General features: G+C 43.7%; 1 protein-coding gene across 1 annotated transcript in view; it reads left to right on the top strand.

The window, feature by feature from the left end:
- Positions 1 to 20602, top strand: part of LOC126456650 (neuropeptide CCHamide-1 receptor-like) — a gene marked incomplete at its 3' end in the record, with an annotated part of 39076 nt that overhangs the window by 9054 nt on the left and 9420 nt on the right. The window contains exon 2 of the mRNA XM_050092394.1: positions 2216 to 2490. Within this exon, the coding sequence (XP_049948351.1) occupies positions 2216 to 2490 (275 nt within the window). The remainder of the gene's footprint in view (positions 1 to 2215; positions 2491 to 20602) is intronic.

Raw genomic sequence — 20602 nt, 5'->3', positions numbered from 1 at the left:
CATACTAGAACTCAGGTAGACAGAGAAAGCTATGTTGAAGAAAGAAACAAAGCCAAACATAACTGCAGCATCCAAGAAGAAATTTTGGGAAGACTTTGGAAACAGGTTGGAGACTTTGGGCCAAGCTGCTGGAAAACCAGTCTGGAGTGTAATTAGCAGTCTTCGAAAGGGAGGTAAGAAGGAAATAACAAATATTTTGGACAGGTCAGGAAAACTGCTGGTGAATCCTGATGATGCCTTGGGGGATGGAGGGAATATTTTGAAGAGTTGCTCAATGTAGGTGAAAATACGATCAGTAATGTTTCAGATATCGATGTACAATGGGATAGGAATGATGATGAAAATAGGATCACATTTGAGGAAGTGGAGAAAATGGTCAATAGATTGCAGTGCAATAAAGCGGCTGGGGTGGATGAAATTAAGTCGGGACTCATCAAATACAGTGGAACGTCAGGACTTAAATGGCTACACAGGATAACTGAAATGGCGTGGGAGTTGCTCAATGTAGGTGAAAATACGATCAGTAATGTTTCAGATTTCGATGTACAATGGGATAGGAATGATGATGAAAATAGGATCACATTTGAGGAAGTGGAGAAAATGGTCAATAGATTGCAGTGCAATAAAGCGGCTGGGGTGGATGAAATTAAGTCGGGACTCATCAAATACAGTGGAATGGCAGGTCTTAAATGGCTACACAGGATAACTGAAATGGCGTGGGAGTCGGGACAGGTTCCATCAGACTGGACGAAAGCAGTAATTACACCAATCTTTAAACATGGAAACAGAAAATACTGTAACAACTACAGAGGTATCTCTTTAATCAGCGTTGTGGGTAAAATCTTCTCAGGTCATGTTGAAAGGAAAGTGCAACTATTAGTTGAGGACAAATTGGATGAAAATCAGTGTGGGTTTAGACCTCTTAGAGGTTGTAAGGACCAGATCTTTAGCTTACAGCAAATAATGGAGAAGTGTTGCTAGTGCAACAGGGAATTGTATCTATGCTTTATAGATCTAGAAAAGGCATACGACCGGGTTTCTAGGAGGAAGTTATTGTCTTTTCTACGAGATTATGGAATAGGAGGCAAACTTTTGCAAGCAATTAAAGGTCTTTAGATAGATAGTCAGGCAGCTGTTAGATTTGACGGTAAACTGAGTCCATGGTTCAGAGTAGTTTCAGGGGTAAGACAAGGCTGCAACCTGTCTCCACTGTTCTTCATACTATTTATGGATCATATGTTGAAAACAATAGACTGTCTGGGTGAGATTAAGATATGTGAACACAAAGTAAGCAGTCTCGCATATGCGGATGACTTAGTTGTGATGGCAGATTCGATTGAATGTTTGCAAAGTAATATTTCAGAGCTAGTTGAGAAATGTAAGGACTATGGCATGAAGATTAGCATCTCCAAAACGAAAGTAATGTCAGTGGGAAAGAGATATAAACCGATTGATTGCCAAATAGGAGGAACAAAGTTAGAGCAGGTGGACGGTTTCAAGTACTTAGGATTCATATTCTCACAGGATGGCAACATAGTGAAAGAACTGGAAGCGAGGTGTAGCAAAGCTAATGCAGTGAGCGCTCAGCTACGATCTACTCTCTTCTGCAAGAAGGAAGTCAGTACCAAGACTAAGTTATCTGTGCACCGTTCAATCTTTCGACCAACTTGGTTGTATGGGAGAGAAAGCTGGGTGGATTCGGGTTACCTTATCAACAAGGTTGAGGTTACAGATATGAAAGTAGCTAGGATGATTGCAGGTACTAGTAGATGGGAACAATGGCAGTAGGGTGTCCACAGTGAGGAAATCAAAGAAAAAGTTGGAATGAACTCTATAGATGTAGCAGTCAGGGTGAACAGGCTTAGATGGTGGGGTCATGTTACACGCATGGGAGAAGCAAGGTTACCCAAGAGACTCATGGGTTCCGCAGTAGAGGGTAGGAGGAGTCGGGGTAGACCAAGGAGAAGGTACCTGGATTCGGCTAAGAATGATTTTGAATAGGCTTAACATCAGAAGAGGCACCAATGTTAGCACTGAATAGGGGATCATGGAGGAATTTTATAAGGGGTCTATGCTCCAGACTGAACGCTGAAAGGCATAATCAGTCTTAAATGATGATGATGATGATTACTTCGTGTGGCTAGTTCATTAGATGACAGACTGAATGATTTCAACATTGAGTAATTAACAGGCAACATGTGTTTCATGTTTCCAGGTGTGCAACCCATTTCCTGAGTACCTGGGCGAGGGCTACGCGGCCTTCATGGTGCTGTTCAAGTTCCTGACGTACTACGCGGTGCCCCTGGTGATCATCACCGTGTTCTACACCATGATGGCGGCCCAGCTGCAGTCGGCGGCGCGGTGCATGCCGGGAGAACCGCAGGGCCAGAGCGCGCAGGTGCGCGCGCGCAAGAAGGTCGCCAAGATGGTGCTCGCCTTCGTCGCCATCTTCTTCCTCTGCTTCCTGCCCTACCACGTCTTCATGCTCTGGTCTCTCGCCTTCTTCTCCGTCGTATTCGTTCCATTATCTCTCCTGATCTACCGTCTGAAGTTGCTTCTTTTGCACGAGTTTGGTTCCGTTTCCTTACTTCTGTGCGAACTTCAGCTGTACCTTAAATAACACAGCATCGTTCTCACAGAAGATTATGGTACTAAGGCAATATTTGTATAAATCAACATCATTAAGTGGCAGAATATCGCTACGAAATTATTTATGAAGAATGTCTGTAAGTACCTTTTCTTAATTTGAGCATCGAGATAGTTCGACAGTTTTGTAATGTATATAACACATGTCTTATTAGAATATGGCCTCAAATACACGTCTGTTTACTTAATGTGCAAAAATATAGCTGTAACAATGAAACATCAAGCGACTTCAGTAGGTAGGTCATGTTCTCAGATTTTAAAGTGGTTGTTAAGTGTAAAAATATTTCTTACCATATATTAGATTTCTTAATTGACGTACGTAAGATTGCAGTTCTGCTTTGGAGATCCACACATGTGATTCATCTAACTTAAAAGCTTCTAATGAAATGAAATTTGTAAGAATGTACATAAATGAGTAACGTGAGACTGTGACAAGTTCAGTTATATGGAGTTCACAAATTTACAGATTTTTCTTGCAGACTGGCTAGCGTTTGAAAAAAACTGGTCATGCTATAAACCAGAACACATGCTTACTTGTCAGCATGATAAACTAGGAGTACTCACACAGCCTTTATTTCAGTGCTGCATAGAATGAAGTATACTATAACTGAAATCTAACGATATCCAGCTGACCACATATCTAGAGTAAAAGTATGGTAATCATGGAAATACAGTTCTTGGCATTGGTTATGAGCATGCTAGCTGCACATATTCAACCATTCACTCCTTTGAGCATTCTGATGATGTCTCGATATGTGCTCTGACTTGGACTGGTAGCACAAAATTTTCATGGAGTTACAGACAAAAGCCAATTCTGTTACTGTTCTTTCGTAACGTAATATACATTTGGTCATAAGTCTTCCTCTGCACAAGTAATACATCCTACCGCCTCTAAAACCTGTTCTACATTTTATGATTTTTATTCACCCTACACAAGCAAATGAACTACAAAATCGTGGCTTCTTCTAGTAAGGATTTTGTGTGGACATGTATCCTCGCCAATTACTTTAAATATATTCTCACCAGCTATTTCAAGCAAATTGTTCTTACACACTTCGACAAACTTTGTCCTTAACATTTTACTTATCTCAGGTTTGAAATGCTTTTCTTTCTTCACGTTTCCCATGATCCATGTTTCAAATTGCTTACAGTTTTATGCTTCAGACGTAAACAAACCTCACGTGGGACTGTGTATCGTCGTCATATACACTTCCGCTTACTCCCCTCCACCCTCCCTGCCTGCACCAGCCTCGCGAATTGCAATCTTTTCACTCGTTGAGTGTGGGGTCTTGCCCACCTTGAGTGGATTCTTGAACATTAGTGAAGTATCAAGGATCAGTCACAACTTAGCCATCTGGAGGAGTCTTCCCATCAGCTGGTGTGCCCTGAGTCATATTATGAACCCTGCCTTACTGTGTAAAGATGTCGCTTAGGCGACGCTGTGTTCTCGTCTGGAGCGGCATAACGTTCCGAGTAGTTATGTCGCTGCCTATGTTCCCTAACTATGTAGGCTGCTGTCTACAACAGGGCTTAACAACTGGCCGGTTGTGAGCGCGAGTACTCGCGTCTGCTCAGGCACGTGCTCGCGAGCAGGTGGAAGGTCGCGGAGTAGGGAGGGAGGGGAAATGCGCGCGCGCGTTTGAATGTGATCTCGCGTTCTTAGCAGATTTAACTAGCCAACTGAATGCTTTGAACATTTTACTACAAGGTAAAGATCTGCTAATTACTCATTTCATAGATCGAATACGAGCTTTTACAATGAAATTGACACTTTGGGTGAGTCAGCTGGAAACAGGAAAGATAGCTCATTTTCCTAAATTATTATCCATGCAAGATGTTCACAAAGACTGTGAACGTTATTCACATAGTTTAGTTGATCAGCGCTTTCAAGATCTGACAGCACTAGACAGTGATTTTGATCTGTTCTCTCCATATTCAGCGAATATTTAAGAGATTCGTCCTGAGCTGCAACTAGAAATTATTGAACTGCAGTGTGACAGAGTACAGAGACAAATTTTAGAACAAGAAAAACATTCTGGAATTCTACAGACACTTCCCTCAGGATAGATTTCATCGTTTGCACAAACTGGCGGCTACAATAATATCAATGTTCGGTTCCACGTATGTTTGTGAACAATTGTGCTCTGCAATGAAATGTAACAAGATGCGCCTGAGAAACGCATTGTCTGATCGAAATTTGAACTGCACGCTGCGCCTAAAATGCACAAGAACAATTACTCCGAACATAGACGCAATTGTAAAGGGCAAAAAGTACAAGATAACCGAGAATCCCACACTTCAGTGACACCTTTTATTGTGTAACAGTTCACAAATTAATGCTAATGTAGAGGCATACACTAAGCTAATAAAATTATGTGGAATGTGTACATTCTCCTTTATTTGTTTCATTTGTCGCAGTAATAATTCATGAGTGATATCCCTGCAGGTGGCCGCAGATTTACATTGACTGGCGGCAGCTGTTGTGTGCCCCATGTGACTTTCCCCACTCTCCGCTCTGGTCCGGTAGTGGGGGTAGCGTGCTCGTGCTGCTCCGTGCTCGCGCCTTGCTGCTCACAGCTTGCTCCGCGAGCACGTATGTTGTGAACCAGTGTTTGCGCTTGTTTCATCTGATGGACGATAATGTCCAACCATACAGGCATGGCGTAGTGGATGAGTACGAGGAACTTCGTGACGTCACGCGACTACTATATTCCTGGGCTTTACTTCAGACTGATGTTACTTGCGACGCAAGTAACGATCAGAGAGCGCGTGATGTTATGAAGTACCTGGAACTCATATCCTATGGCAGGCCTATGTGGTAGCATATTGTCATCCACAACATAATACCAAAATCTACACGTCCAAGGGTCGTTGCTGACTTTCAGGAGGCACTTGTTAAGTTACGTGTACGACTTGATCCACAGCAAGGGGATCCTGAACAAAATCTTATCGGCTTTATAGCCACGTTATTGCAACAAAAATACTTTTTGTGGTTTATGCTCTTTCATAAAATTATCAGAAATTCATTCCTTTCTCCTGGAGACACAGCGTCGCCTTTATGGCAGAACGATGGCAACGGTTGCATATCAGCACACCACTCAGAACAGCTCTAGTGTAAGCAATGCCATATACTCGCAAAATCTGTGCTGCTAAAATTATTAGAAAAATATGCCTTATTGGATTATGATTATTGTCAGCCTATCAGTTAACTGTCACTTATAATTACTAGTTTGTACCTGGACCAGAGTCCCATATCTCAAACTGATACATGTGTCCACCTCTAACATTCACCACCCCATTTACATCAGCTCCGTAGATACAGCCTCGTTAAGAAACTGTCGTCCTTTCCGAGAAGTTTAATTTCTGCAAGTAATGCATTTATCTTCAGTTTCCTATCCGACTGCACATCATGAGCGATCTCCGCTGCTTCGATTGCAAACACTCTCAAAGTAACTGGAGCAGAGAGGAAGGTGTTAGAAACCGAAAACGTACCTCCTGTTCAGAGAACTTCTGGAGCAGTACTAAAACTGGGATATTTTCCTCACCATCCATTGAATATGAAAGATTTCTTCTGTGTGCGACTTGACTTTACCATCTACCTTATATTCACTCTGCCCATTAAACTTGTATGGAATTTCATCTCTCGGCCATTTCCTCGAGCAAACTGATACATTTGCTCGTCTCCAACATCCAATGTCTCATTTACATCTGTGTCTTGGTACCAGTCTATTTAACAAACTGTCTTCGTTTCCTGGAAGGCTGTGTTCATCAAGGAGCGCGTTTATCCGAATGTCCCATCCCACTGAATGTCATTAGTGATCTTCGTGCTTCGATTGCAGATACTCTCACCAATGACTGGTGCAGAAGGGAAAATGTAGAGGCAGAAGACGTACCCTTCACCCAGAGAATATGTGGAGCAATATTGAAATGAGGAAATACTCCTAAACATCCAGCGAATATTAAATATTTCTTATGTGTGTGAAACTTTGCTATCCACCTGACATGTCACTCCACTCGTTAAAGTTGTCTGGAATTTCGTCGCTCGGCCATTTTCATCAAGTAAATGCTGAGATGCAGATAATGGAGCTGAACTTTGTCCTGATACAAAAAGTGTAAGGATTTCTTTAAAGCCGGCCCGAGTGGCCGAGCGGTTCTAGGCGCTACAGTCTGGAACCGCGCGACCGCTACGGTCGCAGGTTCGAATCCTGCCTCGTGCATGGATGTGTGTGATGTCCTTAAGTTAGTTAGGTTTAAGTAGTTCTAAGTTCTAGGGGACAGATGACACAGCAGTTAAGTCTCATAGTGCTCAGAGCCATTTTATTTCTTTAAAAGTATGAAGGCCTTTATCAAACGTTGTGATGTCTCCACTTATTTCTGATTATTGACTTCTTCTGAAACATTTTCTAGCTACAAATTGAATTTTAACTTTTTCATGTGCTATGACACTAGGAGCGTCCACGTCTACGTTTCATATTTATTTATTATATTGTAGCCTACACTGAGCTGACAACAGTCGTGAGATTGCGAAGCGCACATATACAGGATAGTCCATTGATCGTGACTGGGCCAAATATCTCACGAAATAAGCGTCAAAAGAAAAAACTACAAAGAACGAAACTTGTCGACCTTGAATGGGGAAACCAGATGGCGCTGCTGTTGGCCCTCTAGATGGCGCTGCCACAGGTCAAACGGATATCAACTGGGTTTTTTAAAATAGGAACCCCCATTTTTTTATTAGATATTCGTGTAGTACGTAAAGAAGTACGGATGGTTTAGTTGGACCACTTTTTTCGCTTTGTAATAGATGGTGCTTTTATAGTCACAAACGTATAAGTACGTCGTATCACGTAACATTACGCCAGTGCGGACGGTATTTGCTTCATGATACATTATCCGTGTTAAAATGGACCGTTTAGCAATTGCGGAAAAGGTCGATATCGTGTTGATGTATGGCTATTGTGCTCAAAATGCCCAACGGGCGTGTGCTATGTATGCAGCTCGGTATCCTGGACGACATCATCCAAGTGTCCGGACCGTTCGCCGGATAGTTACGTTATTCAAGGAAACAGGAAGTGTTCAGCCACATGTGAAACGTCATCCACAATCTTAAACAAATGATGATGCCCATGTAGGTGTTTTACCTGCTGTCGCGGCTAATTCGCACATAAGTAGCAGACAAATTGCGCGAGAATGGGGAATCTCAAAAATTTCGGTGTTGAGAATGCTACATCAACATCGATTGCACCCGTACCATATTTCTATGCACCAGGAATTGCGTGGCGACGACTCTGAACGTCGTGTACAGTTCTGGCACTGGCCACAAGAGAAATTACGGGACGATGACAGATTTTTTTCACGCTTTCTATTTTCCGACGAACCGTCATTTACCAACAGCGGTAAAGTAAACCGGCATAATATGCACTACTGGGCAACGTAAAATTCACGATGGTTGCGACAAGTGGAACATCAGCGGTCTTGGCGGGTTAATGTATGGTGCGGCATTATGAGAGGAAGGATAACTGGCACCCATTTTATAGATGGCAATCTAAATGGTGCAATGTATGCTGATTTCCTACGTAATGTTATACCGATGATACTACAAGATGTTTCACTGCATTACAGAATGGCAATGTAATTCCAACATGATGGATGTCCGGCACATAGCTCGCGTGCGGTTGAAGCGGTATTCAATAGCACATTTCATGACAGGCGGATTGGTCGTCGAAGCACCATACAATGGCCCGCACGTTCACCGGATCTGACGTCCCCGGATTTCTTTCTGTGGGGGAAGTCGAAGGATATTTATTATCGTGATCCACCGACAACGCCTGACAACATGCGTCAGCGCATTGTCAATGCATGTGCGAACATTACGGAAGGCGAACTTCTCGCTGCTGAGACGAATGTCGTTACATGTATTGGCAAATGCATTGAGTTTGACGGACATCATTTTGAGGATTTATTGCATTAATGTGGTATTTACTGGTAATCACACTGTAACAGCATGCGTTCTTAGAAATGATAAGTTCACAAAGGTACATGTATCACATTGGAACAACCGAAATAAAATGTTCAAAGGTACCTACGTTCTGTATTTTAGTTTAAAAAACCTAGCTGTTACCAATTGTTCGTCTAAAATTGTGAGCCATATGTTTGTAACTATTACAGCGCCATCTGTCACAAAGCGAAAAAAGTGGCCCAACTGAAACATCGATATTTCTTTACGTACTAGACGAACATGTAATAAAAATGGGGGTTCCTAGCCGGCCGGTGTGGCCGTGCGGTTAAAGGCGCTTCAGTCTGGAACCGCGTGACCGCTACGGTCGCAGGTTCGAATCCTGCCTCGGGCATGGATGTGTGTGATGTCCTTAGGTTTAATTAGTTCTAAGTTCTAGGCGACTGATGACCTCAGAAGTTAAGTCGCATAGTGCTCAGAGCCATTTTTTTTGTGGGTTCATACTTAAAAAAACGCAATTGATACCCGTTTGACTATGGGAGCGCCACCTGGCGGGCCAGCCATAGCGCCATCTGGTTTCCCCCTTCAAGCTAGACAAGTTTCGTTCTTTGTAGTTTTTTCGTTTGACGCTTATTTCGTGAGATGTTTGACCCAGTCACGATCATTGGACCACCCTGTAGAGATGGCACTAGTATCGCGTACACAAGGTATAAAAGAGCGGTGTGTTGGCGGAGATATCATTTACACTCAGGTCTCACGTGAAAATGTTTCCAACGTGATTATCGTTGCACGACAGGAGTTAACTGACTTTGAACGCGGAATGGTAGTTGAAGCTAGACCCATAGGACATTGCATTTCGGAAATCGTTAGGGAATTCAGTATCCCGAGATCCATAGTGTCAAGAGTGTGCCGAATATACCAATTTTCAGGTATTACCTCTCACCTCAGAAAACGCAGTTGCCAACGACCAAGAGCAGCGACGTTTGCGTAGAGTTTTCCGTGCCAACAGACAAACAGCACAGGGGAGGGGCACTGAGGCGAAAACGCTTGCTATTGGATGGAGCGCCGTGACGTCACGACGAGGACCCTAGCGCAGTGCAGCCGTGTGCTTACACAGCAAATGCGTCGCACCACAGACTCAGTGCAATGTTACTCGTTCACTTTACTTTCGGTTTCGTTCGATACGCATCTGTACAAATCAAAACAAGGGGAATGACATGTTTTGTACACATTAAAAGTAAATAAATGATAATGAAGATGAAAAATAACTCACTCGTTCGATGAAGAAGCAAATGTTAATATAGTCTGTTTCTACTGCCCTTTACCAGATGACGATGCAATCCATAACTGCTTCCTCTTTGCTTCCAAGTTTGCTTCTTGATTGAGATGCCTAATCCATATAAATGTTCTCGTTTTTATGTAAAGAGTAATAACTGCTTCATGAACCTCAGGAAACTTTTGTTTTAAAATAGAGCATAGAGACTTTACACTTTTTTTGTTTACACACTCTATTTCCGTGAAAAGCAGCAAATTATTCTTCAAAGTGCAACACTCTGTTTTCTCATGCTGGCGTTGGAGTTTAAAGACCACCACGAGATATAATTCATATCCAGTCTGCAGTATGATCTCCTTCACTTTTTGCTGCTGGAAAGCCTAGTGATTTATCAATGTTGTGGCACTTAAATGCAATATAGCCTGCAATGTATTTTACCGCATCTGGAAGAACATCTGAGATTACAGAGTCATCCCCCTTTGTTACCACATCTGTCAGTAAATTTTCTTCCACATTCTCAGTTTCTGGGATTTCTCATAGTGGCGCTTCGTCAACAACATTTACACAGAGCTCCCTGGTAATGAAACTTAGGGAAGCAGAATCCGGTTCGACGTCACACTGGGAAGACTCTGTGTTTAATTCTTTAGTAACTGGCGTGTTCCCAGAGAAAGAAATATCACTTGCATTACCCATCATTATAAGGAGACGTATCCTGTTCCTTACTTCAAAAGTTGTAGGATATACATAATCCTCGTACCTTAGAAAAAAAGTTATCCAGGCAATCTTGATTCAGTCTACAAGTTCATATATACACTCCTGGAAATTGAAATAAGAACACCGTGAATTCATTGTCCCAGGAAGGGGAAACTTTATTGACACATTCCTGGGGTCAGATACATCACATGATCACACTGACAGAACCACAGGCACATAGACACAGGCAACAGAGCATGCACAATGTCAGCATTAGTACAGTGTATATCCACCTTTCGCAGCAACGCAGGCTGCTATTCTCCCATGGAGACGATCGTAGAGATGCTGGATGTAGTCCTGTGGAACGGCTTGCCATGCCATTTCCACCTGGCGCCTCAGTTGGACCAGCGTTCGTGCTGGACGTGCAGACCGCGTGAGACGACGCTTCATCCAGTCCCGAACATGCTCAATGGGGGACAGATCCGGAGATCTTGCTGGCCATGGTAGTTGACTTACACCTTCTAGAGCACGTTGGGTGGCACGGGATACATGCGGACGTGCATTGTCCTGTTGGAACAGCAAGTTCCCTTGCCAGTCTCGGAATGGTAGAACGATGGGTTCGATGACGGTTTGGACGTACCGTGCACTATTCAGTGTCCCCTCGACGATCACCAGTGGTGTACAGCCAGTGTAGGAGATCGCTCCCCACACCATGATGCCGGGTGTTGGCCCTGTGTGCCTCGGTCGTATGCAGTCCTGATTGTGGCGCTCACCTGCACGGCGCCAAACACGCATACGACCATCATTGGCACCAAGGCAGAAGCGACTCTCATCGCTGAAGACGACACGTCTCCATTCGTCCCTCCATTCACGCCTGTCGCGACACCACTGGAGGCGGGCTGCACGATGTTGGGGCGTGAGCGGAAGACGGCCTAACGGTGTGCGGGACCGTAGCCCAGCTTCATGGAGACGGTTGCGAATGGTCCTCGCCGATATCCCAGCAGCAACGGTGTCCCTAATTTGCTGGGAAGTGGCGGTGCGGTCCCCTACGGCACTGCGTAGGATCCTACGGTCTTGGCGTGCATCCGTGCGTCGCTGCGGTCCGGTCCCAGGTCGACGGGCACGTGCACCTTCCGCCGACCACTGGCGACAACATCGATGTACTGTGGAGACCTCACGCCCCACGTGTTGAGCAATTCGGCGGTACGTCCACCCGGCCTCCCGCATGCCCACTATACGCCCTCGCTCAAAGTCCGTCAACTGCACATACGGTTCACGTCCACGCCGTCGCGGCATGCTACCAGTGGTAAAGACTGCGATGGAGCTCCGTATGCCACGGCAAACTGGCTGACACTGACGGCGGCGGTGCACAAATGCTGCGCAGCTAGCGCCATTCGACGGCCAACACCGCGGTTCCTGGTGTGTCCGCTGTGCCGTGCGTGTGATCATTGCTTGTACAGCCCTCTCGCAGTGTCCGGAGCAAGTATGGTGGGTCTCACACACCGGTGTCAATGTGTTCTTTTTTCCATTTCCAGGAGTGTAGCTAACTTTCACACTTTTCAGATTTTCGAAAAGACCAAAGAGAGATTTTATTGAAGTTATGAAACGTTTTTGGAAAGGCAATATTATTTCTTTGTCACCAACTCGCATTGCTGAACAGATGTCTAAGAATCTCTTCAAAGTATTTTCTTGAATTATGATATTCATTCCAAACCCACTACGCATGGGTGAGCATTCATCTTTTGGAACTCTTACAGTTCAGGACATCAAAGACGTCATTAACTTGCATCGCTTAGGGCCGGAATGGCCTACCTGCCTTTTCTATATACCTGCTTGAAATAGCCGCAGAAATCAATGTGGGACGTACGACGAAAGTATGAGAATAGTGCAGCGAAATTTGGCTATAATGGTCTATGCCAACAGACGGCCGATGCAAGTGCCTTTGCTAACAACACGACATCGTCTACAGCGCGACTCCTGGGCTCGTGACAATGTTGGTTGGACCCTAGACGACTGTCAAATGGGGCCTTGATCCGATGAGTGCCGATTCCAGCTGGTAAGAGCTAGCTGACGGCAGGTCCGAGTGTGGCTACTGGGAGGCCATTTGCAGCCATTCATGGACTTCACGTTCCCAAACAACGATGGAATTTGTATGGATGACAGTGAGTCGTGTCACCGGGCCACAGTTGTTCGCAATTGGCTTGAAGAATGTTCTGAACAGTTCCAGGGAATGGATTGACAACCCAGATCGCCCGACACGAGTCCCATCAAGCATTTACGTGATGTAATCGAGAGGTGAGTTGGTGCACAAAATCCTGCGCGGGCAACACCTTCACGAGGCGGCATGGCTCAGCATTTCTCCAGGGGACTTCCAGCGACATGCTCAGTCCATGCCACGTCGAGTTCCTGCGCTATGGTGGGAAGAAAGTAACCCATGACTTTTGTCACCTCAGTGTCTTATCTGTAGTATAGTTTAAACACTGGGTGTATTCGTTCTTACACAAACTGTTACTATCTCAAACAATTTTCCATACACACCGGTAACTAATTATGTAATATAGATTATTACATCCAAGACATACTGCTTTCCAACACCATTGTTATTTATACTATTATTACTATTTTTACTAAGATTACACCTTCTATCGAAGCGATGTCTAGCACTATTACTAACATATGATTGTTTTCTTCCTGTTTGTCGCTAGTATACACCGTAACAAGTGAAACAGTTATAAGCAGTAAAGCCATCAGTTCCACAATGCACTACATCGCTCCCGATTTGGAAGTACGCTTTACCTGTTGTAACGTCCACTTTGGAAAATTATATATTACTGTGCTGGTGAACTTCTACGTTATTTGATTTTCAAACAGATGAGCAAAACTGAACGTACTCAGACATTTCTCTCTTTACTTATTCTGATCATCACTAAACTGACACACAATATTTTTAGCGCAGCGCAGTCTGACTTTCAGTAATCTCCACAAAAGAATGTCCGTGACTAACAATAACCTTTACCTTTCATGAGTCACTTACCTCACACAAATCTTCGTTACTCGAACTACTGCAACGCAGCGAGCGCCAATACTGCCAGCTAAATAAAAGATTCAAACTACTGAAGGCACTAACTACTGATAGGCATAGTTAGCAAATGAAAGATTTTGATAGAGAACAAACAATGTATTTACCTTAATAGTGTTCAAAAGTCATAACATATGTATCAGTTCATGACATCCAGTCTTACAAATTCCTTTTTTCTGACGGACAAACGTCCAGATCGTCTGCTCTCAAAATTGTGCCATCTCTCTCTCCAAATCCACCATTGCTGGTAGCTCACCTCCAACTGCGCAACGCTACGCGCTGTTCACATCCAACTGCCCAACACTACAATAGCAAATATTCCAACAATGCAAACCAGCCACAGACTGCACACAGCACAGTCAGTGATTTTCATACAGCGCTACGTGGCGTTACCAACATAGAAACCTAAACAGCCTACTTACACTGTTGCTTGGGCGCTGTAGAGGACATTGTTGTTGCATTTGCCTCTCCCTTTGTCTGTCGGCTTCCTAACTGCAGGAAAAGACTCGTCAGTTCCCAGGAAGACCCGTTGCTGAAGGCGAGAAGTGTAGACGCATGGGGGTCGTCCTCATCGCGCTGGTTCTAGTTCCTTGGATGGCGATAGACACGGCAACCGGCCGCACGTCACACTACTGGAATCGCTACGACTGCCATTCATGCGGTGTTGGTTGTTCATCTGCCGCAACTGGTTGACCTTACATGTCATCTCTGTGTTGGTTCTGGATCTTCTGTCGCAACCTCCAAGTGGTGAAGTAGACGGTGGTAGATTGATAACGTAAGGCACTACCTAAGCCTTTCTGGAAACAGGGCAGACAGTATTGTTCAGGATCCTCTGCCCCGTAACACACCATCTGCTTGAAATTGAGTATTCCGTGTCGAGCCAGTTGTTGTCGATCGTCATCAGCAACTTAGGCATACAGTGGATATCCCTAGGCTTGCTATCTTGCCTAGGCTTGCTATCTTGACCACAGACACATTTGGAGATTTCTCTTCTACCAGTTTTTGGTGCCGATGGGTGGCACAACGTCCATGACCAGTCAAGCAGCCTGACAGGCTTTTGAGGAATTCAGGTGCCTCTTTCGAGTCTGTTTTACATCTGGGAGAAAACTATAGGTGCCGGTCGCTGTTTGGGTATCATCGAGTAGTTTCTGTCATCCAGTCGTTTCTCCCGTAGGTGGAGGATCTGATTGTGAATTTGCTGCTTTTTTTTGTCCATTATTCCTGTTATTTTGTCCGTATCTGAGGTCGAGTGGACATATTCTGAGTTTTACCTGCAAATCTGCCGCAGCCAAAGAAGTATTTCGCGTTGCACCCTGTGAAATACCCGTACTGTACGCAGCAGGCACGATCACTGTGAATATTGCGAAGACTGTACAAAAAAACTGTGGGAAACAAACTTTTTTATCTGAAGCAGCGCTCGCTACGCAGACGCGTCCCAATACACTGACATTCCAGGGCGCGTGCATTCCTGCCATACCGCACACATGCCAGACGTGCGGTTTCCCAAAATACGGGCGGCCACGCGAGATAACGGGCCACTATCATAGCTGTGACCTGCTGTGTACAAAAACAGGATTAGCGCCGCATTTATCGTGCTCTTCTTCCTGTCAACAGGAACATTCATTATTACGACAAAAGACAGGAAGGCCTTCGGTCTGAGAGTTCCACAACCTCATGTAAGCCAAGTTTATGTAGATACCAAGCATTTCTGAATAAATTTCAAATCATAATGCTATGAGGAGACCGACTTACGCTTAAGAATTTTCGGTAATTAATTCATTTCATTTTAGTGAAACAATCTTTTCATCTCAAGTTAGTGAGTGGTTAACGGACAATAAAAAAAGGATTATGCTTATCCATTACGGATATTTTAGAACCGTGACTGTATATTGAATGTAAATAAGTTATACACAACTGCAACCAGTCACTTTTTTGGATAATAATGCTTTATTGCATGAACCGGTTTTCGAACCTTTTCAGGTTCATCTTTAGATGGTTTCTGGAGGATCCGGGAAGTTACATCATTACTGGTAGTAGCATAATGCTGGGTGCTGGTTTGCGACAGTATAGGCGGCTTTTTTCGGATCTGTCTGCCTCCATTTTGATGTCCAGAACACTTTCACACAAACTATATTAGTTCACACTTTGTCAGTGACACTTTACCAGCATCCAGCATGCGCTTTACAACCTGGATGCTAGATGCTGGTAAAGTGTCACTGACAAAGTGTGAACTAATATAGTTTGTGTGAAAGTGTTCTGGACATCAAAATGGAGGCAGACAGATCCGAGAAAAGCCGCCTATACTGTCGCAAACCAGCAGCCAGCATTATGCTACTACCAGTAATGATGCAACTTCCCGGATCCTCCAGAAACCATCTAAAGATGAACCTGAAAAGGTTCGAAACCGATTCATGTAATAAAGCATTATTATCCAAAAAAGTGACTGGTTCCAGTTGTCTACATAAAAAAGGGGAAAAAGATTAATTTAATGAATCTGTTTTATTAAGCTGCGACCTGAATTTCCACCAAAATATCGTGAAATACTTCAAACTTGCGCCGTCTTCATTTCGTGAACCTTTCAGAACATTGAAATTAGGTTTTCGGCATACGACAGTATCAACATTATCTCTTGAAAAGAGGAATTCTATGATGTATTTCTTGTTAATATTGGTGTTGAAACTTCCCAAAAAATATCCGTGAGCTGAGCTAATATTGGAAGCCAATCTGGTCAGAACTGACTGTTGTGATATATCACGACTTTCGGCTGTCTACTCGTTTTCGCAAAAGTTGTTCGCTTAGAGATGAGTACGTACACATATCTAAAATCATTTTCCCTCCCCGTCTGGTATGCTACAGGGTGTCCAGCAAAGGAGACCACCATTTCAAAATGAAATAGTTCTAAAACTAAGATCACGAGTGCAACAAAAATTATGTTTATCGTGAAATCTGTGAGAACAAAAGTCATACAGAAGTTTCGAAATAATTCGAAAAACTGCTAATAGATGTTCCCGTACGCTGTGTAGCTCGTACAGTATCAGCGCTGCATAATTAAACTCGTCTTTTGCAAGCAGTCTTGGCAATCACATCCCAATCTTTTAGAAATACCTGCCGCTATGAGTACGGAGGTCACGAGAATGAACCGTGAATTTTCCCACCACATACTGTAGCGTCTCAAAGGAAAAGGATTCAGATGCCACACATACCACCGATTCACAAAATTTAGAGTTTTAAGTGACTCGCTCTGTACAATCGCACAGTCTTACGGCAACTGACAAACTTGCTTTTTATTCCTGGTTCATTTCTCGGACACTTCTTCGAAATGTTTCAACGCCAGCGTTAACTGTTCTCCCCTCTTAAGAAACTTTAGGAAGTTAGAAAAGGATTCCATTTATGAAATTTACTTTCTTGAATACTTCTCTTGATTAAACACGCAACTAAGTTACCTGTCCCTCTGCGTTCGTTCCAAACCTAGTGTCGACGTCTTGAACGTTTCACAAAATTTAGAGCTTTAAGTGATTCCCTCTGTACAATCGCGCAGCACAACTATAACTGAGAAAAGAAATTTATTCCATCAAGGATAGTTACTTACCTTCCAACACCGGCTAGTTACGCCATTCATACTCTTCACACAACGAAGAACTTTAAGATACAAGATTAATAGACATAGCCCATGCGTTAATTGGACTTAACGGAAGCCTAGAACGTTTTATTAGTGCCAAAGTGCTTAATACAATTCATGGAAAATTTAGGTCAGAAAATGAACAAATTATTATTTGCAGTTGATTGTAACAGGAAAGTATATGCCGAAGAAAAGTGGAAAGACTTGGGCAAAATTTCCATTCTGTGTAATGAATGGCAAACGCTCTTTAAATGTGAATATATGCAAGACAATGCCCATAATAAAGAGAAAGAACCGACAATATCTGATTACAAAATACTGAGCCCGTCCCATTGCATAAGTATATGTGGAAATATTAAGAAGCAGTATGGTATGAGACGATCACATCGAAATAGTATTAAGAATGGCCAATAAAAGACTTACATTTTATGGAAATGTTCTGGGATATTCCTCTAAATCTGTAAACAATACCGCTTACAAGACGCTAGCCTGACCAATTTTACAGTTTTGTTCCATAATTTGGAGTTCTCAGCAGGTAGGCAGGACAACAGACAGCGAAAGAAATGAAAGAAACTCTGCTAGGATCTAACATGTCTTTATAGCCGGTACGAAAGTGTAACAGAAATGCTTGGGAAAGAGATACAACGCAGTTCCTACGAAAACTTGTTGAATATATTTAGCGAGGGTGTACTCGAAGAAGATTAGTGGGAGCATTATGCTGCCACCATCAATTGTCTTGCTTGGGGATCATGAGGATAACAGAGATTAGGACGAGTACGGAGATTTATAGGCAGTGCGAGAATGGAACACAACAGAGAGTGGATAATGTTGGCACGAAGTACCCTCCATCATCTAACATAGTGTGGGTTGCAGAATTTGTATACATATTAAGATTTACCCTATGAGTGCGGTGAGCAGAGACACAACTGTAGGGCGCTGTTTCTGGATGGTATGGGTTACGATTGTTTGTTGTTGTCCAGAATGGAAACGACTAAAGATAAGCTGCACTAAGGTCCGTGTATCAACTGTTTCAACTGATGATAGTCGGCGACGATCCCTGTGACAAACATATTTCATAAGACTGAATCCAGCTGCTAACAGTAACACCAGTTTCTTCTAGTAAAGTAGGTTTCAACGCTTGGCAATCCTAGTACAATTTTGCTGTGCCACCAAATTTCTATGTCATGTTTAGCACATTCCCCGAATATTATTGCGGAGCACTTAATTACAGACATTAAGAAGCGTTTACATAATTTTCCTTCTAGTTTCCATTGTAGGAAAATCTTTTTGCATCAATACATCGACAAATAAAATATTAAGAAATATTAACAATATTTGCGGTCCATCATAAATCAAAATCTTGCTTCAGATATGTCAGAGACATATGCGAGCCGTTGATCTCACTATTAGAGATAATGCTTCTCCATAGCCAGGTGTACTGCGATAGCTAATTTGTCTTTGATGGGGATCGATGCGTGCTGGCAATCGTAGTAGGTAACGATATTGGACAGCCTAGGCTGTAATCTCTATCTCCGATGGGCGGGTAGCAATGCTTTCACCGAGATTGGACAACTCGCGCCATCAAGTGCAAAAGGATATTTCTTTTCATTCGCCACGCAAAAGTTAAAGCTCCTACTATTTCACAAGACTGGAGCAGAAGTGTTTCAGGGGCTTCTTCAGTATGACTTATGTGTCCAACCTTTAGGTTCGCTCCTCTGTTTTGTTGAAATGGTGATTTATGTAATACACATGGTTTTCTTATAATCAGATGCGGATGACCGGGGAAGTAGGTCTCGCAATCTCGTACTGCCACTGAGCTGGCGTTCGTGTCTTGACGCCGAGCCTCTTCCTGAAATAAACTTGCAGTCTCCCGGGAAAGTCCCCTTAGAAGAGAGAGGGGCAAGTGGTGGGGCGAGCTTGTCATTTTAAGGATCTGTGGTGTTTGAACTCCGTCAGCAGTTGGTGTACCAAACGCAGTGCACCATTCTGAGCTGTATACGTAAATCCTCCGGGTTTCGTCGCGTTTTGGTTGCTTAGTTTAGTACCTCCCATCGCAATGACTTGTACAAGGCGACCCTGTGGTGTGGGTTTGAGGCTGGTGTTGCGGCTTTAAGCCTATCCTGCGCCATACCCCACAGATACTGGACTTGATGGCGCTTCTTTTCTGAGTGTCCATCTGGAATCAGCACTCCATTAGCCGACAGCCTGCAGCTACCTGAGACACGCTGACAACGATGCACACTGCTTCCGGTAGAACTGTAGCATTCTGTGGGATCAAAATGGTGTAAAGCGTTCTACAAACGTTAAGATATGGTAACGTTAGCGATTGAGCATAACCTCAAAAAGTAGGTAGTAGACAGTACATCTACACTCCCTAAATACAGAACGATTACAGATAGGACCTCTCTTTCAGAAATTGTATGTCTTTAATCATCTTAAGGTTGAAGCTGACAAATAAATTTGTTTTTGGAAGGGGTTCGCCTTGAGCAAAAGACATTCTTTTCTTTTCTTCTCTTACCCAGTCGCGGTTTTTCTGGGTTTTTTTATCGTTTGTATTGCACTTGTTTTCCTGTTTCCTTCGACAGTTTGTCATGTGCAGCCTTGTAGAACTTAATGTAGAAATGTTCAAAATGGTTCAAATGGCTCTGAGCGCTGTGGGACTTAATATCTGAGGTCATCAGTGCCCTAGACTTAGAACTACTTGAACCTAACTAACCTAAGGACATCACACACAGCCATGCCCGAGGCAGGATTCGAACCTGCGACCGTAGTGGTCGCGCGGTTCCAGACTGAACCGCATAGAACCGCTCGGCCACACTGGCCGGCTACTGCATACAGGCATGGCGTGTAGTCAGAGATGAAATATTACTCAATACGAGAGTTGTCGGACATGCATTTAATATATGGGGCGGCAGGATGTAGTTTGCATAAAGCAGCTCGAATGTGCACAGAACAAGTTCTCAATAGGCATCAGCCTAATTGGAAGAAATTTATCTATGGAGTTACCAACTTACGAGAGATGGGGTCGTTGACGTCACAGAGAGCCAGCCAAGTTACCCACCACTTCCGATCACCAGACATTGTGGAGATGGATCATGTGACTGACCACCCAGCGACAAGGACCCATCAACTCGCCCTAGAAACGCAAACTTCAAATGTTACAGTGTGGAGCGGGTATTAAACCCCTATAATAAAGTGCATGTTGAAACATTGTGCCTATTGTGTACTGAACCGCGGACCTAGGAACGATGGCGAGGCTTCGTCCCAGCGTAGTCCTTAGTTGTTCACAACCCCACAAGAGGTCACTGCAGTCCACCCACCCCACCGCCGCCCCAC

The sequence above is a fragment of the Schistocerca serialis genome, chromosome 2, assembly GCF_023864345.2.
Source record: "Schistocerca serialis cubense isolate TAMUIC-IGC-003099 chromosome 2, iqSchSeri2.2, whole genome shotgun sequence".
Taxonomy (NCBI): Eukaryota; Metazoa; Arthropoda; class Insecta; order Orthoptera; family Acrididae; genus Schistocerca; species Schistocerca serialis.
Note: the sequence above shows the minus strand (reverse complement) of the source record. Positions and strands in the feature narration are given on the sequence as shown.